This window comes from Carassius gibelio, chromosome B10 (genome assembly GCF_023724105.1).
Source record: "Carassius gibelio isolate Cgi1373 ecotype wild population from Czech Republic chromosome B10, carGib1.2-hapl.c, whole genome shotgun sequence".
In the NCBI taxonomy this organism is placed as follows: Eukaryota; Metazoa; Chordata; class Actinopteri; order Cypriniformes; family Cyprinidae; genus Carassius; species Carassius gibelio.
The window spans coordinates 21,261,306-21,280,251 of record NC_068405.1 but is presented as its reverse complement, the minus strand read 5'-3'; the positions used below and the strand labels follow the sequence as shown (position 1 = coordinate 21,280,251).

At 36.1% G+C, this 18,946-nt stretch overlaps 1 protein-coding gene across 1 annotated transcript; it reads left to right on the top strand.

Annotated features, from left to right (window-relative positions):
• The first annotated feature begins 14,267 nt into the window (after positions 1–14,267).
• LOC127966875 (WD repeat domain phosphoinositide-interacting protein 4-like) lies at positions 14,268–18,830 on the top strand. The gene is made up of 11 exons (XM_052568201.1): positions 14,268–14,446; positions 14,540–14,658; positions 15,076–15,150; positions 15,237–15,341; positions 15,461–15,566; positions 15,657–15,751; positions 15,848–15,927; positions 16,524–16,732; positions 17,618–17,719; positions 17,832–17,977; positions 18,059–18,830. The coding sequence occupies exons 2-11, from the start codon at positions 14,610–14,612 to the stop codon at positions 18,166–18,168; spliced, it is 1,077 nt and encodes a 358-aa protein (XP_052424161.1). The 5' UTR covers positions 14,268–14,446; positions 14,540–14,609; the 3' UTR covers positions 18,169–18,830.
• The last annotated feature ends 116 nt before the right edge of the window (positions 18,831–18,946 follow it).

The following is an 18,946-nucleotide window of genomic DNA, read 5'->3' as shown; positions in this document are numbered from 1 at the left end:
GAAATGGATGTCTGCTGGAAGTGGCAGAGGAATGGCTCGGGGAGGAGGAAAATCTCTGAATGATGAATTCATATGTCAGAGGTAAGATAGGTAACAGGTTACAGAAGAGATTCGCTTTTTAAAACGCAGTGTGCCACGATTTGTGCAGATTGGGTGAAATGTTTAAGCTCATAAACAAAACCACCAGTCACAGGAAGTGTGGAGTGATTTGTGACTCTGTCTGATTACACCTCACTAGGCATCAGCCAGTTCCCAAATTGCTTCATAGATGGTAACAAATGAACCCATGAACTGCTAAAACAATTCAGAGGGTTCTTTTCTGAAGTAGGTGGAGATCTTCTATAGCATGTGGCATATATCACTGTGTTCTCTTGGTAATGACATCATAATGACTCTCTTATAAGAATAGTTCACTCCAAACAAAATTCTAACATCGGTTATTCATCCTTATTTTATTACATATGACTTTCTTTTTTTATTTCTTTTGTTTATTTCTTTTTGGGACACAAAATACTCTCTCGCTTGCTCTTTTTCACACAATGACAAAAAAGTATTCTTCTCTGTGAATTGGGCAACATATTCTTAGTCTGCAGAGTACATGTGATGGATTCATGGGAAGAAAAGACCAAAGGTTAGGTTGTTCAGAACATCCTTGTTTTGGTGCAAATTTTATCATTACATGCCAGTTATGCCATTCTTTCTTTTGTGGAGTCTAAAAAGAGATGTCACAGAAAATGTTCAAGCTGCTCTTTTCCATACAATAAAAATTACTAGGATATTTAATACGTAATTAATGGGTTTTATTTTTATATTTTCCTTTTTCATTTTTTGGTTTAGTTATGATTTTCTCTTTGTTTTTGTTCTTATTTAGTTCTATTTTTATTTCAGTTTTAATTGTAATAATTTTGGTACTTAAACTGATTTTTATTTCATTTAGTTTCCGAGGCTGAATATCTAATTTTACAATGTTGCATCTAATACATTTCAATTCAATTAAAAAAGTGTATTTTAATACATTTTAATACTTTCAGTTAACAGTAGTAACAGTCAGTTAACGTTTGCAAATTGTTCTAAAAAATCAAACAGATTTGTAATGACATGAGATGGAGTAAATGATGACAGGAGGAAAATTATTATTTAGAGGGAACTGTTCCTTTAAGGTGTTGAGCTTCAGGCAATAACATTTTGTCATTTCTTTGTAGACATCCTCAGAAACTGCTGCCAAAATCTTTCCTGCTGTCTTAGAAAGGAATAATAGAAAAACTTTAATCTCCCCTTTTTCATATCCATCTCTTTCTGTCCCTCTTTGTCATCTTTTTTCTTTTTTTATAAGCATTTTTCGCCTTTGTGTCTGAAAACTGGATTTACTGCCAGCAGTCAGTCTCAGTACAGATTCATGTGAATGTTTGAGTTCTGGTGTCTATGTTGTGATTATAAACAGAATCCCTGCATAGTTAAAGAGAGGCTGTGTAGGCCACGCTGTGACCAGCTGCATGAGTCTCTTGTTTCCAAAGCAGTCTTGTACCAGCCGTTCTCTCGCTGCTGCATGAGCTGAAAATTCATGTCAGGTTGACAGTGTTGAGAAAGATGAAAGAGTTCACTCAAAAACTCACCCTCATGTTGTTCCAAACCCGTAAGACCTCAGTTTATCTTTGGAACACAGTTTAAGATATTTTAGATTTACTCCAAGAGCTTTCCCGAGAACGAGTCAGTCTTTTGTTCGTTACCTGGCTCGGCTCGGTGTTCATCTTCAGTTCTCTCTTCACCGCAGTTACATCAAATGATTCGTTCGCGAACCGGACATCATTACACTATAGTGTTGTGAACGCGCTCACAACAGACACAGAAGAGAAGACTATGCTGAATAAAGTCTTAGTTTTAGTTATTTTTGGACCAAAATGTATTTTCGATGCTTAAACAAATTCGAACTGACCCTCTGATGTCACATGAACTACTTTGATGATGTTTTTCTTACCTTTCTGGACATGGACAGTAGACCGTACACACAGCTTCAATGGAGGGACTGACAGCTCTCGGACTAAATCTAAAATATCTTAAACTGTGTTCTGAAGATAAAAGGAGGTCTTATGGGTTTGGAACGACATGAGGGTGAATCATTAATGACATAATTTTAATATTTGGGTGAACTTACCCTTTAAATGAATCACTGAATCATTTATTTACATAAACAGTGTGAATGAACAGATTCAGTAAAAAATAACTAAATATTTATTCAGATTAATATAAGCATTTAATTAATCAGTTCGCAAATTTTACATATTTTATTAACTATTAAGAAAATACAAGGACTTGAGTCAGTGAATTATTTATTGAAATGAATGGCTGAATGAACTAAAAAAATCTGAAAATACATGTTTGAGTTTTTTTTATCTTGATTTTCTCAGTGGCAGAGCAATAAAATAGTACAAAATGAACACATTTTATTTTAGTTTTTGTGCTTCACCACTAGTTGTTGTTAAAAAAAAAAGTTTATTAATGTAAAATCTACACTTTTCATATATGGAAACTATAAATATGTAGTTCAGTCAGTAGCATTAGTACTTTTAGTAAGTGACTTCCCAACATTGCAGGCTAATCCTTTGCGTTTAATTGTTGTGACATCTGTCAATGTCATATCTGCCCATGTCAACATTGTGAATTCACTGTGTTGCCAAAAGCAGTTTGTGAGCTTCTGTTTGACTCGCTCAAAAGCGCCAGTTCGCGCAGCCTTGATGTTTGCTGCATTTTATTCATGTATTCAGACGGCACGCTGCCGGGGTCTCAACTCTCCCTCCTTTCACACAGGAGACGGCCCGCTAAGGTTAACACCTGTCCCCGAACCAGTAATCTGCTCCATATTAAACATCTCAGTTAGACCGTGACCCGCATAATATAAAGCAATTATTATTTCACAGCAAGTCTTCCACACGGCCTAGTGAGATATTACCAATTTGGCAGGTTTTTCATTGCAAAGCGTTTTAGCACCTAGTGTGAAATAATCTTATCGCTAATCACTAGTAAAACCAAATTAATAAGTCTAAGAAAGGTACACAAGTCTTGAGTGGGTTAGAGGTTAGCAGCCACGTCAATAAAATCAATAGGAAAAAATGAAAGGCACACAAGGGTTTCTTGTCTTGACAGGCCATCAAACTACATTCGTTGTTTTAGATTTCATGATCATATTGAAAAGGCAATCAGATGAAATTAAATATTACATTTTTAATAAACGGATGAAGGGTGGTGTCAGCAGCAGCAGCTGGGAACACTAAAACTGATGAAACGTACCACAACACTTCTTCACAGATAGCTGAGAGAAGGTTCATCCACCTCAATCTTTCCGTTTACACAGTGGGACTGACAGAGCGATAATTGGAGAGGGAGAAACTCAAGCAAGCTGGAAAATCGAAGTTCACAAATTAAGCATGATTAGTCTTTTAGCTGTTTCTAGGTTGAGACGCATTCACCACCTGCTCCAGGCATGCCATTCTAGGAACAAAACCAAGAGAAAAATGCAGCTGAAGTCTAAAATTAAAGTGATGTGTGGGAGGAAAAAAGCCAATTATGTTTCGTTAGATAGTACGTTTGGTCACAATGTCCACCTGTTTCAGTTTCAGGTTGCGGGGGGTGTGAGAAGAAAATGAGCAGCTTAAGAAAAAAATGAGATGTTATTTTGACATTGCAAGTTACATACACTAAAGTTCATTGTGTCTGCCTTTAACAATTTCTAATAATAAGTAGTTTTTGGCTAGTTGGATGGTGTATGCATCAGTAGCAGCAAAAGTAATGTCTCACTAAATGTCTCAAAGGGTTTCTGAAGGTCTTAAATAGGCTTAATTCACCCCTCCACAACATAAGGCCTTTAAAACAGCATTAAATCAGAACAGAAGGTCTTAAATTGAAAAGTGGCATTAAATGCTGCATGTTTGCAAAATGACGATATGAAGCTGTTTATGAGAAATTAATTGAGTTTAAAAAAATTAACAAATATCTGTAAATGAAAACTTCTTTTCACTTTAAATAAAGTTACATTGGTGTTACATTCATTAAGTTACATAACATTAAGTCAATTGGTGGATATATATATATATATATATGTGTGTGTGTGTGTGTGTGTGTGTGTGTGTGTTTCTTTTTTGTTTCTTCAATATGACCAGTTACACAGAAAAAAAGACTAATGCCCATTTTTTCTCAAGTCAATGGATCTTGATTTAAGAGACCTAAGACATTTGCACTGGAAAACAAGACAAATATACAAAGGAATAACATCAGTTTTTGTGCAGTGGGATCAGATTACAGCATACATTTTTTTCATGTTCAAGTGGTTGGGTCAGAGGTATTCAAGCTATTTTCTTGTAATTATGAAAAAAGTAATAGAGATTGGTAAGAAGTCATATTTTCAGTCCTTAAAGTGTTTACAACTCATAGTGTTGTCCCTATTTAAAGATAGTTTTCCTCACTTTATTTCTTACATTTTCTTTACTTGGTCTTGAAAATGCTTAAATTGACTTTTATATAAGTCTCAAAGTACTATAAAATGCCATAACTAGGCCTCTTGTTTAGTTAACAAGTGGGGAATCTTTCTCATTTAATTAATCTCGATGCTAAATGGGAATCCAGGGAGCATGACTCATGTTATTGGGATCTCAAAGCTTATCTACCATGTTTGGTAATAACTTTTTTATCAAGGATATACTGAAAAGGTGCGCTTATGTAATGGCTAACAGCATTAGCTGCTTAAAAAGTTAGGTTAATAACATCACTCACCTGGTATAATATAACATGAAACTGGCAAGAGTTTTCACCCTTGACTGAAACGATACTTGACAAAGCATGACAATATTTAAATTCTTGTGAGCACTGTTTCTTTAAAACAAACATGCCAGCTTCTTGGCAATTGGGTCAGTTGGTCTACTGGCACATTTGAGCTCCATCCATGTGCGTCGCTCCTCTCTCAGTGTGGCCTGTGTCAGTCTCCGTCACATTAACAGCTAATTAAGATCTGAGTGATTTCCTGTGGGGAGTGTGTTCTACTTAACCATCTTCCCAAAGCTTGTGATTCCCACATTAATCTTCCACCCCCCCGAGAACACTTCTATCGGTTTGTGGTTCCTCTGGAACCAGTCTCATCTTGGAAGTGATGAACAGGATTAGACTGAAATGAGCATTCAGGGAAGCTGAAGAGAATCTGAGAGAGAGATATTTCAGTCAAAGAGCCAATTGCTTGTCTTTGTTACACTTTTTAAGTGCTTTGCTTTACTTGAGTGAAATGGTATGATGGTTTCTAATCGGAATTAACCAGCAATACTACTGGCAATTAAATATTACCAGATCATAATCAAAGATACTGATGTGAACACTGCCTCGATGTTCAGATTAATGGGATGATCAATATGGGTTAGAACAATAAAACCTTCATCTTCATCCGGAAGAAGGAGGCAGGAACCGGCGGACAATCAAATAAAGACTTTAATTACAAAAATAAACACAAAACAGCCCATCAGCCCCTCACGGATGACTGATGCGCACAAATAAAAACCAAAACATAAACTAAAGCCCAGACCTGGTCCTCTCTCGTCCTTCACTGTCATCACTCCAGTTTTATATCCTTCCATCTCCTCCGTGGGACTCGAGACCGGCGGTGGGTCACAGATGTCGCTCATTTCCCAATCACTCCACCAGCCTCACTCGTTCCCACATCCCTCGGACCCCGCCCCACTCGTCACAATGGGATTTTCAAATACCCGTTTGTAAGTTTTACATTTTGAAGAACATTTTGAGTATTTGTTTGCTTTCTTGAATATTAGATATTCAGATACTGATTATTCTTATTTTATCTCATGAATTCAGGGTTGTTTGCAATTACAAATTGATGTGAGAGTGCCTAATTAAAAATTAATTTGCTGACTTTGAGTTGAACTTCAATTGAGGTATGCAAATAGAAGTAACAGACGTGTCAAGGAATTTGTTTAACCACAGACAACATCAGAGGCGTCTTACCTGGGCTAAGGAGAAGAAGAACTGGACTGTTGCCCAGTGGTCCAAAGTCCTCTTTTCAGATGAGAGCAAGTTTTGTATTTCATTTCATCCTAGAGTCTGGAGGAAGGGTGGAGAAGCTCATAGCTCAAGTTGCTTGAAGTCCAGTGTTAAGTTTCCACAATCTGTGATGATTTGGTTGCAATGTCATCTGCTTTTGTTGACCCATTGTGTTTTTTGAAAACCAATGTCACTGCGCCAGTTTACCAAGAAATCTTGGAGCACTTCATGCTTCCTTCTGCTAAACCAGCTTTCTGAAGATGTTGATTTCATTTTCCAGCATGATTTGGTACCTGCCCACACTGCCAAAAGCATTTGGTTAAATGACCATGGTGTTGGTGTGATTGACTGGCCAGCAAACTCACCAGACCTGAACCCTATAGAGAATCTATGAGGTATTGTCAAGAGGAAAATGAGAAACAAGAGACCAAAAAATGCAGATGAGCTGAAGGCCACTGTCAAAGAAACCTGGGCTTCCAGACAACCTCAGCAGAGCCACAAACTGATCACCTCCATGCCACGCAGAACTGAGGCAGTAATTAAAGCAAAAGGATCCTCTACCAAGTATTGAGTTCATGTACAGTAAATAAACAAACTTTCCAGAAGGCCAACCATTTTTTTGGGTCTTTTGAAGTATTCAAATTTTTTATATGAGCCAAAATTATCACAATTAAAAGAACCAAAGACTCAAACTACTTCAGTCTGTGTGCATTGAATTTATTTACTACATGAGTTTTACAATTTGAGTTGAATTACTGAAATAAATGAACTTTTCCTCCACATTCTAACTTATTGAGAAGCACCTGTATATCAAAGTCATTTTTTTCTATGTGCTTATGTTGTTGCTTAGTAACAGTGCTCATGAGACGTGTGATTCAGGTGGAGTTGGCATTAGGTGGAATATTAACTCTGATGAAGTGTTGTTGTTTTGACAATATTTCATGAAGTGTTTCCTCCCAAATGGTGAAAACTTTAAGGCAATGCTTTCAAACTCCTCCTCAGCTCAGAATGATTTGTTATCTCTTGTTATCTGACAGGCCTGAATCAACTCGCTGAGGACTCCAGCTGCCCAAATTTATCAACTTAATATCGAGTTCTAGCTTAAACTAATTTTAGGGTGATTCATTTCATATTGAAACAGGAGGTTGGTAGCGGTATATTGAAGAGCTCGGCCTGTTTTTAATCATGATTTGTTGCTTGCTAATGAAAAAGAAATAGACAGAGAAGGATGCACTCGTTCTAGAAAGCATGAGATTGAACAAACACTTTTTATAGACCTATATGCATAGAAAAGCCATGAATATTTGTGATCCATTTTCTTGAAAAAGAAAGAATAAATTGATAAAATGCATTTCTCAGCTAAAATGTACGTTGCACTAGCTAACAGCAGCATTTCCTATTTTCATTTAGTTTCGCTTTATGCACTAAAATTCTAACAAAAACATAAACAATAATCAAATTGTAAATGTGTAGAAATTAGTGCTGTCAAAATTAGCGCGTTAACGCATTCGATTAATTTGAAATATTTAACGCGTTAAAAAAAAATAACGCAATTAACGCGGTTGCAGTTTTTTTTTATTTCCAGTTGTGGCCTATGTGTGTTCAACGTGCAAAGAAATATGGATAAGACCAAGGAAGGACTTTTAGACGGAAAGTTTCAGTATAAAACTCTGCCGGATTACTCTTCAGTCTGCCACAAGAAACATTACTCTTCATTTAGTCTGCCACAAGAAACAGCAACATTAAAATCATGAACTCAAATGTCATTGTTTAAAAAAAACAACAAAAAAACAATGACTGTAACAGTGCGTAAATCAGACCTTTCTGTAACGCTAACGTTAATAAGCTTAAATGAAAATAACGAAATAATTGTGTAGCGGAGTATTTTTTGTACACAGTGCCGCGAACTGTCAATCACTCCTGTACGCGTGCATCACTGTCCTCCTCGCAGCTGCAGCAACTTGCGCTCTCTCTCTCTTCATCAAGCTTTAAAACAAAAAGGGGACAAAAAGATCATATTGTCTTTGTGCATAGGCTATAGATTAATTAGATAAATGAATATCTAAATTTGTGCCTTGCCGTCTACGGTATTTAGAACTTAGAAAAAAGATGCTGCAGCCAATGAACAGCCAGCGGGGGCTGCAGGACGACTCAACCTCCGCAGACAGTTTTTAATGTTTATCAGACAATAAATACTCAAGATTTTGCTTTAGTATAACTCACAACGAGTTTCACACACCTTCTCCGGCCACGTTGAGTTGTTGACACTTAACAGCGGGAAAAGCGACACATGCGCTATTCACTTGTATAACTTAAGGGTGAATGGGTAATGTAGTTTCTGCTCTGGGTGGGATGAATTAGGAAGCTTGCATTGTGAAGGGCGCTCTGAAAATCGGCAGTGCAGGTAAAAGATTAAAACCTCTATTAAAACAGATGTCCAAATGAGCGTACCAGTATGCTACAAGCACGTTCTGGGCGCACGGAGAGGTGGCGGTACGCTCAAGAGCTATATTTGGAAGTGGCGGTACTGAGTACTGGTGCGTACTGGCCCACTTAAAGCACTGGCAATGACTATACTTTGGAATTTTTTTGCAGTCCACTTAGAATTCAACATGGAAATCATTTTTGTTTTTTATTGGCATTGATTGTTTTGAAATTCAAATGGTACTTACATGCCTGTGTTTTTATTTCTGTAATAAATATGGCTTTCAAGCCAACAGTTAATTTGGAGGATATTGATGGTTTATTGCAGGTATGTTGTTTACATGAGAAAATCTGTGTTACAAGTTAAACAAAAATTCCAATAAACAATCATATTTTGAATTTAAATAGTTTCTTTGTCTTGAGTTTACATTAATTATTTACATTTTACATTTACATATCCAAAAAGTTTCAGTCTTTTAATTGCGATTAATCGCGATTAATTTTAAAAAATTGTGCGATTAATTAGTTAATTTTTTTTAATCGATTGACAGCACTAGTAGAAATATTTAAAAATGAATAAAAATTACAGAATCACAGAATAAAATGACTTAAACCTCAACTAAAATTAAAATGGAAACAATATAAAAATTTAAAATTAGAAAAACTTTCTAATGCAGTAAAAAAATAATAATAATAAAATAATTTTATCTTATTTTCTAAACTTAACAACAAATGTTGCTTCTCTCTCAAGCTTCTAAATCCTCATATGAACTGTGTACATTGTTTAGGAAAAATGAAAAAAAAAAAAACAATCTGCCATTTTCCATGCTCTTCAAAATCCTTCAGGCCTTTTATTTGACTTATTATGAGTTTATTGTAAATACAACCATCAACAAGAGGAAATGAGCACCTCACCATGGTACATTATCAATATTTATGCTGAACTGTGCTTTACACTCTGAGTCAAGTAAATGAATAATTTGTCAGTTAAATTTTTTTGTTGTTTGGTGAAGACTTACTTTTCCTGGAATCAAATTATTAACAAGCAACAATGTTTTTTTGTTTTTCCATGAACCCAGGCAAACAGCATTATACTAAACATTATTCTCATTTCAGCGGATTGAGCGAGCCGAGGCGCCCCTCAGGGCTGGATCCATGCCCACCAAACTGATTAGCATTGCATTTCCCGTCCTGCCTGCAGTAATTACTGTCATTCCAATAGGATAAAATTGATTTTCAGAAAGTGCTTATAAGAAAACTTCACTTTTCTGTGTTTTAAATAACCTTTGAAATCAAAACAGAGATGTTTACTCTATTTGCAAGTCCATAAAAGCTTGTTGTCGCTGCTTTTTGCACCATATGTGACTTTTTATCTCTCAATTCGTACAACTGTGAGATAAAAACAAGTCTCACAAAGTTACAAGCTTGTATCTCACAATTATATTAAATTTAAAATTTATGCATTTAGCAGACGCTTTTATCCAATGTGACTTACAGTGCATTCAGGGTATGAATTTTTACATATCATGTGTTCCCGGGGAATCGAACCCCCTACCTGGCCCTTGTTTGATTGCTAGCGCAGTGCTCTACCAGTTGAGCTACAGGAGCTATTATTATTATTGATATGACACCTTGTGTCAAATCAAATTTGGAGATGTTAAGTTAATTTCTGGGGGGGGGGGGGGTTATCAAATTTGCAAGCATATATCTCACAATTGTGAGACATAAACTCAGAATTGCATGAAAAAGCTGAATTGTGATAAAATCATAATTCTGAGAAGTAAAGTCTGAATTAGATATACAAGTGCAAAAAAATTAATAAATCTTTTGAATTGTGGGAATTTGTGAACTAATAAGAGTCTGGCACCATAATTTTTTATTTCTGGTCATTCCCACAGTTTTCCAGTCTCTTTATGATTACAACCCTGGAGGACACTGACCGCAGTGTTCTTCCCATGATCATTCTGGATAACTGCTTCGGGCCTGTCTCTTTAAACTTAAATTTGTACCAGCAAAGCCCGTGGAGTCAAGCAATCTTAAGGAGCTTCTTTCAAACCAAGTGTAACGTTTGATGAAACACATATTCATGGGCCATTGTGCACACAATGTGTTCTGTTATAAACCTCCTTTTATTTCAAACTGTGCACTGCTTCATTTGTTTTAATTAACTTGTTTACAATTCGTGTGGCAGATTCTCCTGCCGCCTGAACTCTGAATGCAAAACAGCTGCTGCCCGTGATGACATTATCATATTTCTCTTGTTCTATACCTTGAATTTCCAGAAACCATCTGCACCATGGTCATTAACACCATAATGCAGTCCAATTTTTGTGTGACTGGCAGACAGTGTCTGAAGTTTTTACACAAATAATGACCAAAGAACAAGTTTATTTGTCATATACTGGAAATGGAAAATCTGGACGAGTACGGCGAATCATGCAGCCAAGTGATTTATGCATATAGACAACTTGCATAGAATAGGCTAGTATAGATATACATTAATATGTTATTTTGAACATGGCATACTTTTGAGTATGAGTAAATCATCACTTTCATTTGGGTTTGTACAGTTAAATGATATTAGCTAGTTGAAAATGCATGCTTATACAGAAGAAGAATTATGTTTGGCATAATATTTTCAGTGTACTGTGATGCATCCCTTCTTCCTTTCTACATTATTTAGATAGTTAAGATGATATTAATGTTTTCTGAAGGGAATATTTGCATTGAAGTCCATTTTAGTTTTTGCTCTCAGGAGTAGGTAATTTAAATGAGACTATTGTTGCAATTAAATGTTTTAAATGATGTGAACACAAGGGGGAAATGACAGATCTCAGTCAGATCTGAGAGTTTACGGCTGACCAGATTTCCTCTCGTTTCTTCAGACTCTATATACAAGCGCATTAGCATTATCAGTGCAATAGCTGCTTCAGGCAAGATCTCTGTTTGTCTATTGCTTTCTGTGATTCATCCAGAAATCAGTCTAGACAGGACAAACGACAGTCAAAGGAGACAGAGAAGCGTAATGGAAATAAATCTGATCATTTGTTGCAGCGCAGAATAAACCGTCTGTGTTTTGAGAGAGTTTGTAAAGGGCAGATGCTTGTTAAAGCACTCGAGTCGTATCCCGTGAACTTCTCTCTCGACTTGAGTACTTACTCTGCACAAATGTACCAGACTGCTAATTAAAACTTGGACAGATTGTGTGCAGATTAAGCGTGACCGCGAGGACGTTGTTCGTTTAATAAGCCTCCAATCGGTAGGCCTCAATACATTTATGTGATTATAGGCTTTGGGAAGTACCAAAAGCTCACGTTTCTAATATTAACTCTAAAGCACTGCATTCATATGAACCAATATTACAGTAGATTTAGTATTTATATACTTGAAATTTGAATCGGTAACCAAGAAAATTCATGTAGTGTCAATCATATGTAATAAATTACACATTACAATTTAGATAAAAGCCACTTTTCTCATTCAAAACCTCTTACATCCAATATTCATAGATTATAATACTGATTTTAAGTGATCTGAAGATTTCTTCACAATACCTCATCTGTTCTCAATTAATTAAATAAATGCGGCAGCTGGACTGGGAGTGTTCACAAAGGTGAGTTGAAACTTGTGAAGAGAAGCAGAAGAATGGCTGGTTGTTCGCAATGAGTAATCTTAGACTCATATGATATGATCCACCAAAAAATTATAATATCTGGAGGGGTCGAGATAACATCTGAGTTATTAGATGCCTGTTGAACACTTGTGATCCAGGAGACGGGAACAATGGCTTCATTTTTAACTCAGAATCAATCAGTCTTTTTCTGATTTACTAAACAAACGATGAACAGCCAGATCATATGCCGCGTGGCTTTGAAGTTAGTTCAGGCACAAAGGCCAATGTTGGGAAGATTTGTCTCAGGCCAGGAAAAATGTGGTGATGCCCTTTGGCATTCTTGGATTTAGAACCAGTGTGACATAACCATTCTTCATCTTAACCCTGTATAGCCTTACGTATAAAATAATACCAAGAAAAATTACATTTGAAATGTAGAGGCTTTAGGAATTAATGTATCAAATATGACGCAGTATAGATTTTATATAGACTTAATAAATTCACTTGATTCAGTGGGTGACATTATAATGTACATGCACCATTATTAAAAATGCATGTATGCTAAACATCACTTTCCAAAGACATGTACTGTATATAATGCCCTTGTCTTGAGGTCAATCGCTGTTTAACTTTAAATTCAGCATAGTGCCTGTCATATCTTACAGCACTCTCATTTGCATGCTTAATACCTCGTCCTGATTTGTAATTCAATGCATCTTCCCTTCTGTGCAAGCATTCGTCAGCTTGACAATGTGAAGCTACTCACCTAATATGTTTGTGCACAAAGTATATTAATGCGTAGGCTATGTAAATCATTCAAAATACAGCAGCAGGCAAAACCAAGAAAAGCTAACTACATAAGCTGCATTCTCTAAAACGGGTGGTGAACAGCTCAGAGACCTGCTTTATGAGCTATACAGACCTTTTTATTAAGCAGATGAGAAAAAGTCACTCAGGAGATAGACTGTCTTTTGTGTCCCTATCTTGTATCATCCACAGCATTATTTTTTATTTTTTTATTTTTTTTATGTAGTCATTTTAACACACAGGTGAGATGGAAGTCGCATATGCAAACAGGCAGAGATCATAAGGACCACCATTACCTTTGTATCCTTTTCTAATGAAATGATTAAGAGTGAGGAGACCGTCTTTAGTTACTTGCTGCCTCCTGTTGGACAGAAAAGATAATTACACATCAATCAGTTTTAGTCTAGTGCTTTTCGCATTTGTAAATATATATACACTCACCTAAAGGATTAATTCTACGTGGCATTGATTCAACAAGGTGCTGAAAGCATTCTTTAGAAATGTTGGCCCATATTGATAGGATAGCATCTTGCAGTTGATGGAGATTTGTGGGATGCACATCCAGGGCACGAAGCTCCCGTTCCACCACATCCCAAAGATGCTCTATTGGGTTGAGATCTGGTGACTGTGGGGGCCATTTTAATACAGTGAACTCATTGTCATGTTCAAGAAACCAATTTGAAATGATTCAAGCTTTGTGACATGGTGCATTATCCTTCACAAATGCTTTGCTGCATACCTCCGTTGTTATTTCATTCAAAGTTGCTCTTCTATCAGCTTGAATCAGTCGGCCCATTCTCCTCTGACCTCTTGCATCAACAAGGCATTTTCACCCAGAGGACTGCTGCATACTGGATGTTTTTCCCTTTTCACACCATTCTTTGTAAAATGGTTGTGCATGAAAATCCCAGTAACTGAGCAGATTGTGAAATACTCAGACCAGCCCGTCTGGCACCAACAACCATGGCACACTCATTAGTAAAAATATTATTTAGAAATATTCATTGCACAAACTCCATTTTCCAGTAACCAGTAACCACAAACGACTGTGATTGGTCTATTTTACAAGTGACACTTGAAAAAGCATAATTAAGGCCTATCGAAGCTGTTCAAATATACACAAATTCTGTTCCACTACTCGGCACATTTTTGTCTTTTACCCATTTCTGTGAAAAAGCCAGTCTCCGTCATCTACTTGTGGTGTCCTCCTCTCCAGCAGGGGCAGTAGTGCGCTCTTCACAGTCCTGTGGTGTCCTCCTCTCCAGCAGGGGCAGTAGTGCGCTCTTCACAGTCCTGTGGTGTCCTCCTCTCCAGCAGGGGCAGTAGTGCGCTGTTCACAGTCCTGTGGGGTCCTCCTCTCCAGCAGGGGCAGTAGTGCGCTGTTCACAGTCCTGTGGTATCATAGAGGAAGGAGAACAGCGACGACGACAACAATAACAACAGCTATTGGCACCTGTGCGGTTATTGCCTAATGTGCTCTATCAAATTAACATTAAACATTATTAAATCAATTTGATTTATTTTTTTTAGCATCAGGGCAACACGTTGGATCTTTTAAATATCTTAATGGTGGGTGAGATGTCATGACAGCCTGATTATATTGTAAAAGGAAGTTGTTTTTCTGTTGTAATGGCAGCTTTAAAATGTCTCCTGCTCATCCAGGATGATCAGATCTAGACCATAAAACTCCCGAAGATATCCAAAAAGCAGCAGTGAACTCTTCTCTGAGATCATGGCCCAACAGAGAGGAGTCAACAGCCTTCAGTTCAACCAAGACCAGAGTGAGTCTTAAGTGTAGTTTCCTTGAAAAACATCCTGCTGTTTAATTACTAATGCTGATAGGCTGATTGATTGATTATTTATTGTTTATAGTATTTTAGAAAACTGTTACCCTTAGTGCCTTATTGCAAATAATATTGTCTGTAATAGTTAAGCAACTCTTTACCACTAATAATTATTTTCTAAAAATTTGTGATTGACTGATTACCTTTTTTATGGCCAAAATAATACTAATATAACTGAAACAATTTCATGATTGCAAATGAGAAAAGAAAAAAGTGCATTATTGATAAGGTGGATTTTTGGACTGATTAAAGGGGATATAAAGCCAATATATCAGGAAAATACTTGTTAGTCAGTATTAATGATGTACTAATGATTTTTAACTGTATTCATTAGTTTTTTTTATTATTATTTAGGTTGTTTCTGTTGTGCCATGGAAACAGGTGTTCGTATTTACAATGTGGAACCTTTAATGGAAAAGGGCCATTTAGGTAAGAGAATTCTGTGTTTTTCCTTTTTTTTAAAAAACAAACAAACATATTTGTAGCATTGTCTGTGTTGATTTGGTTGATTGTAGATCACGAGCAGGTGGGCAGCATTGCTCTGTGTTCAATGCTTCATCGATCAAACCTCTTGGCTGTTGTGGGAGGCGGCATCAACCCCAAGTTCTCTGAAATCTCAGGTACACTGGGAGTCTTAAGTGCACTTATATACTTAGATAAAGTACACTTAAATGGCCCCCTTCAATTCAGACTTTAAATGAGCCATTCAGTTTCTAAAGTTTCATCTTATTTCTGGCAGTATTAATTTGGGATGATGCTCGGGAAGTGCGAGACCCTAAGGACAAATTAGTCCTTGAGTTCACGTTCACCAAACCAGTGCTGGCTGTGCGCATGAGGCATGACAAGTAAGACACTCAGCCATAAGACAATAGTCTTTACACTTAACAATTCTGATCATACTAATAATGTCTCATATTATATCTTTGTACATGAAGAATCATCATTGTCCTGAAAAACAGGATCTATGTGTATAGTTTTCCTGACAACCCAGTCAAGATGTTTGAGTTTGACACTCGAGATAACCCGAAAGGTACTGTGAGCAACACTTGCAATTTCAAATAGTTTCATCAGAAAGAGGCTTGACTTGTTTTGTTTATTTTTCATCGCTGTGTTTTTGCATTTGTAGGTTTGTGTGACCTGTGCCCTAGCTTGGAAAAGCAGCTGTTGGTTTTCCCTGGGCACAAATGTGGCAGCCTGCAGTCAGTGGTAAGGCTTATGTGCAAATAGTTCAATGAAAAAAATATTACAGTAGTGAATTTAATTTTATTAAAACTTAGTCATTTATTAAATGAATTACCTGATTTTTTATTTTAAAAATGTAAATTTTGTAGTCAAAATGTAGATGTAGAGGAGTTTGTTTCTTCATTAGAACACATTTGGAGAATTGTATCATTAGTGAATGGGTGCCGTCAAAATGAAACAAATCCACAAAACTCCAGTCCATCAATTAACATCTTGTGACATGAAAAGCTGCATGTTTATAATAAATATATCTATCATTTAGATAGTTTAAGTTTTAACCTAAAACCATTGCTTCTGTCTAAAATATGAGTCCTCTAGTAAAATGTGGACTATTATTCTTACGGCACCCATTCACTGCTGAGGATCAAATTGTAAGTCATGTAATGCTAAATTTCTCCAAATCTATTTCGATGAACAAACAAACTCACATACATCTTAAAAGGCCTGAGGGTGAGTGAGTTTTCATCAGATTATCTTTTTTGTGTTAACTACTCCTTTAACGTACTGTATTTGTAGTAATGTAGTGTTATTATTTAACATTGTTCATGACTCTTTGGCAGGACCTTACCAACACCAAACCTGGCACATCATCTGCTCCTTTCACCATCAACGCCCACCAGAGTGAAATCGCCTGTCTGGCACTGAACCAGTCTGGCAGTGTGGTTGCGTCTGCATCCAGAAAGGGCACGCTGATCCGTCTGTTTGACACTACAACACGAGACAAGCTAGTGGAACTACGAAGAGGAACCGACCCTGCTACGCTCTACTGGTATTGTATTTGAGCTTCTTCTTTATCTAGATTCCAGCTCTGCTCACTTTGGACATTCTCTTAAGTTCCTGAGGTGCATCCTGGGATATTTTCTGAGCAGCATTGAAAGTGTTCACATAGATACTGAACACCTGAATTCACTTCACTGTCTGAAACTATCCAAAAATCAATTCACAAAGAATTTTTATGTGTGTATATCGGTTCCCAAATGTTTTTTCCCAGCCAAACTACTAAGACGTAAAATATTTATTTGAAATATCCCCTGTAAATGTAAATTAAAATGTCAATAATTTAAATGGTTCTGTGATGTATGATAATAGTCACACACATGCAAGAAAACAGATAAAATATTCATAATATATGTTTTTAGATGTTTTATTTTAATTCTATAACTGTACATATGTGTGTATGTGTATATATATATATATATATATATATATATATATATATATATATATATATATATATATACAAAACATTTTCAAATGTGTGTAGGGCTGCATAACTATTTCATTTAATAACATATTAAAATTATTTTGCATTATTTTTATATATGTGATTTCATTTTACATTTGATTTAATTATTATTATTATTATTATTATTATTATTATTATTAGCTTTTCGTGAACCACATTTGTGGAACATTTAAGTAACATTTACATAATTTAAGTAACAATTTCAGTAATATTTCAGCAGAAGCCTTTAGATCAAAAGAAAACATCATTTGATCTGAGTATGTCCAAACTTCTTCAGTGCATATTTGACAAATAAATGCATATTGCTGGGTTTTGTTGAAGAAAAACATACAGCTCCTATTTTGATGATAAATGAAATTAAACAGCAAAATTCAATAATTAATGATATGTAATTTTTGTTGTTTACAGTATTAATTTCAGCCATGACTCATCCTTTCTGTGTGCATCGAGTGACAAGGGAACTGTGCACATATTTGCTCTGAAAGACACCAAACTGAACCGCCGTTCTGCGTAAGATTACTCAAGTCATTGAATTGCAGTTTTCCTTACATTAGCCGTTCTTTAGAAATGTTGTTTTAGTTAGAGTCACTTGGTTTTATGTGTGGTTTCTTGTCTTCTCTAGTTTGGCGCGAGTAGGAAAGGTGGGTCCGGTCATCGGACAGTATGTGGACAGTCAGTGGTCTCTGGCTAATTTCACGGTGCCGGCTGAGTGCGCTTGCATCTGTGCCTTTGGGAAGAACACCTCCAAAAATGTCAACTCTGTTATTGGTATGTGGCATTTATTCCAAGACATTTGAGTGAACCATTATTGTTCTGTCAGTTTCTCATCACTTGTGTCTCTCTTTAAAGCCATATGTGTTGATGGTACATTCCACAAGTACGTCTTCACCCCTGATGGAAACTGCAACCGCGAGGCTTTCGACGTTTATCTGGACATTTGCGATGACGATGATTTCTAAAGCTGGAGATATGTAAAACAGTAGCCTCTTTAACAGAGAACTGTGCTGGTTGTTCCTGATGCTTATTTCTGTGAGATTATGTTACTGCCTTGTATAACCAAATGTATATAAAATCGGCCTGTGAGTAAAAGTCTTGTTAACTTTTATCTTATCACTCCACGTGCAGGAGTTTCAAAGTCTGTGATTGTTCACTTGTTCTTCAGAGATACTCAGCGTTTGAACACTTTTGAAGGATTTCTCATAATTTGTTTGTCCTGTTGGTATCCTGTTACTCTTAAGGAATAAGGTTCCTTAACCTTAAAGGAACTTTATTTATGAATCAATAAAGCCTTTTGGGTCTAAATATATATAGAACAAGGTTTTGGCTTTATGATGTGTTTTAAATAATAGATGGTACAACGTCTAATAAGATAAATCATAGATTTTATCTATAACAAATCAACCCTTGTATTTTATGTTACACTTATGTAAAGAGAAAATATGCTGACTAGGTTTCGATGCATATACTTCAGTTCAAAAGTTGTTTATGGAAGAAGTCTGTTATGCTCACCAAGGTTGGATTTGTTTGATTTAAAAAAAAATGCTAAAAAATAATGTTGTGAAACATTAATACAATTTATTAGAACTGTTACTCTGAAATAAATATATTCTATTTGAATACATTTTTAAAATGTCATTTTATTCCTGTGTTGGCAAAATATTTCAATTTTGAAAACAGTTTCAGAATGTACAAGAAAAAATTAAACGGCTTCATATTTTTGTGGAAACTTGATATATT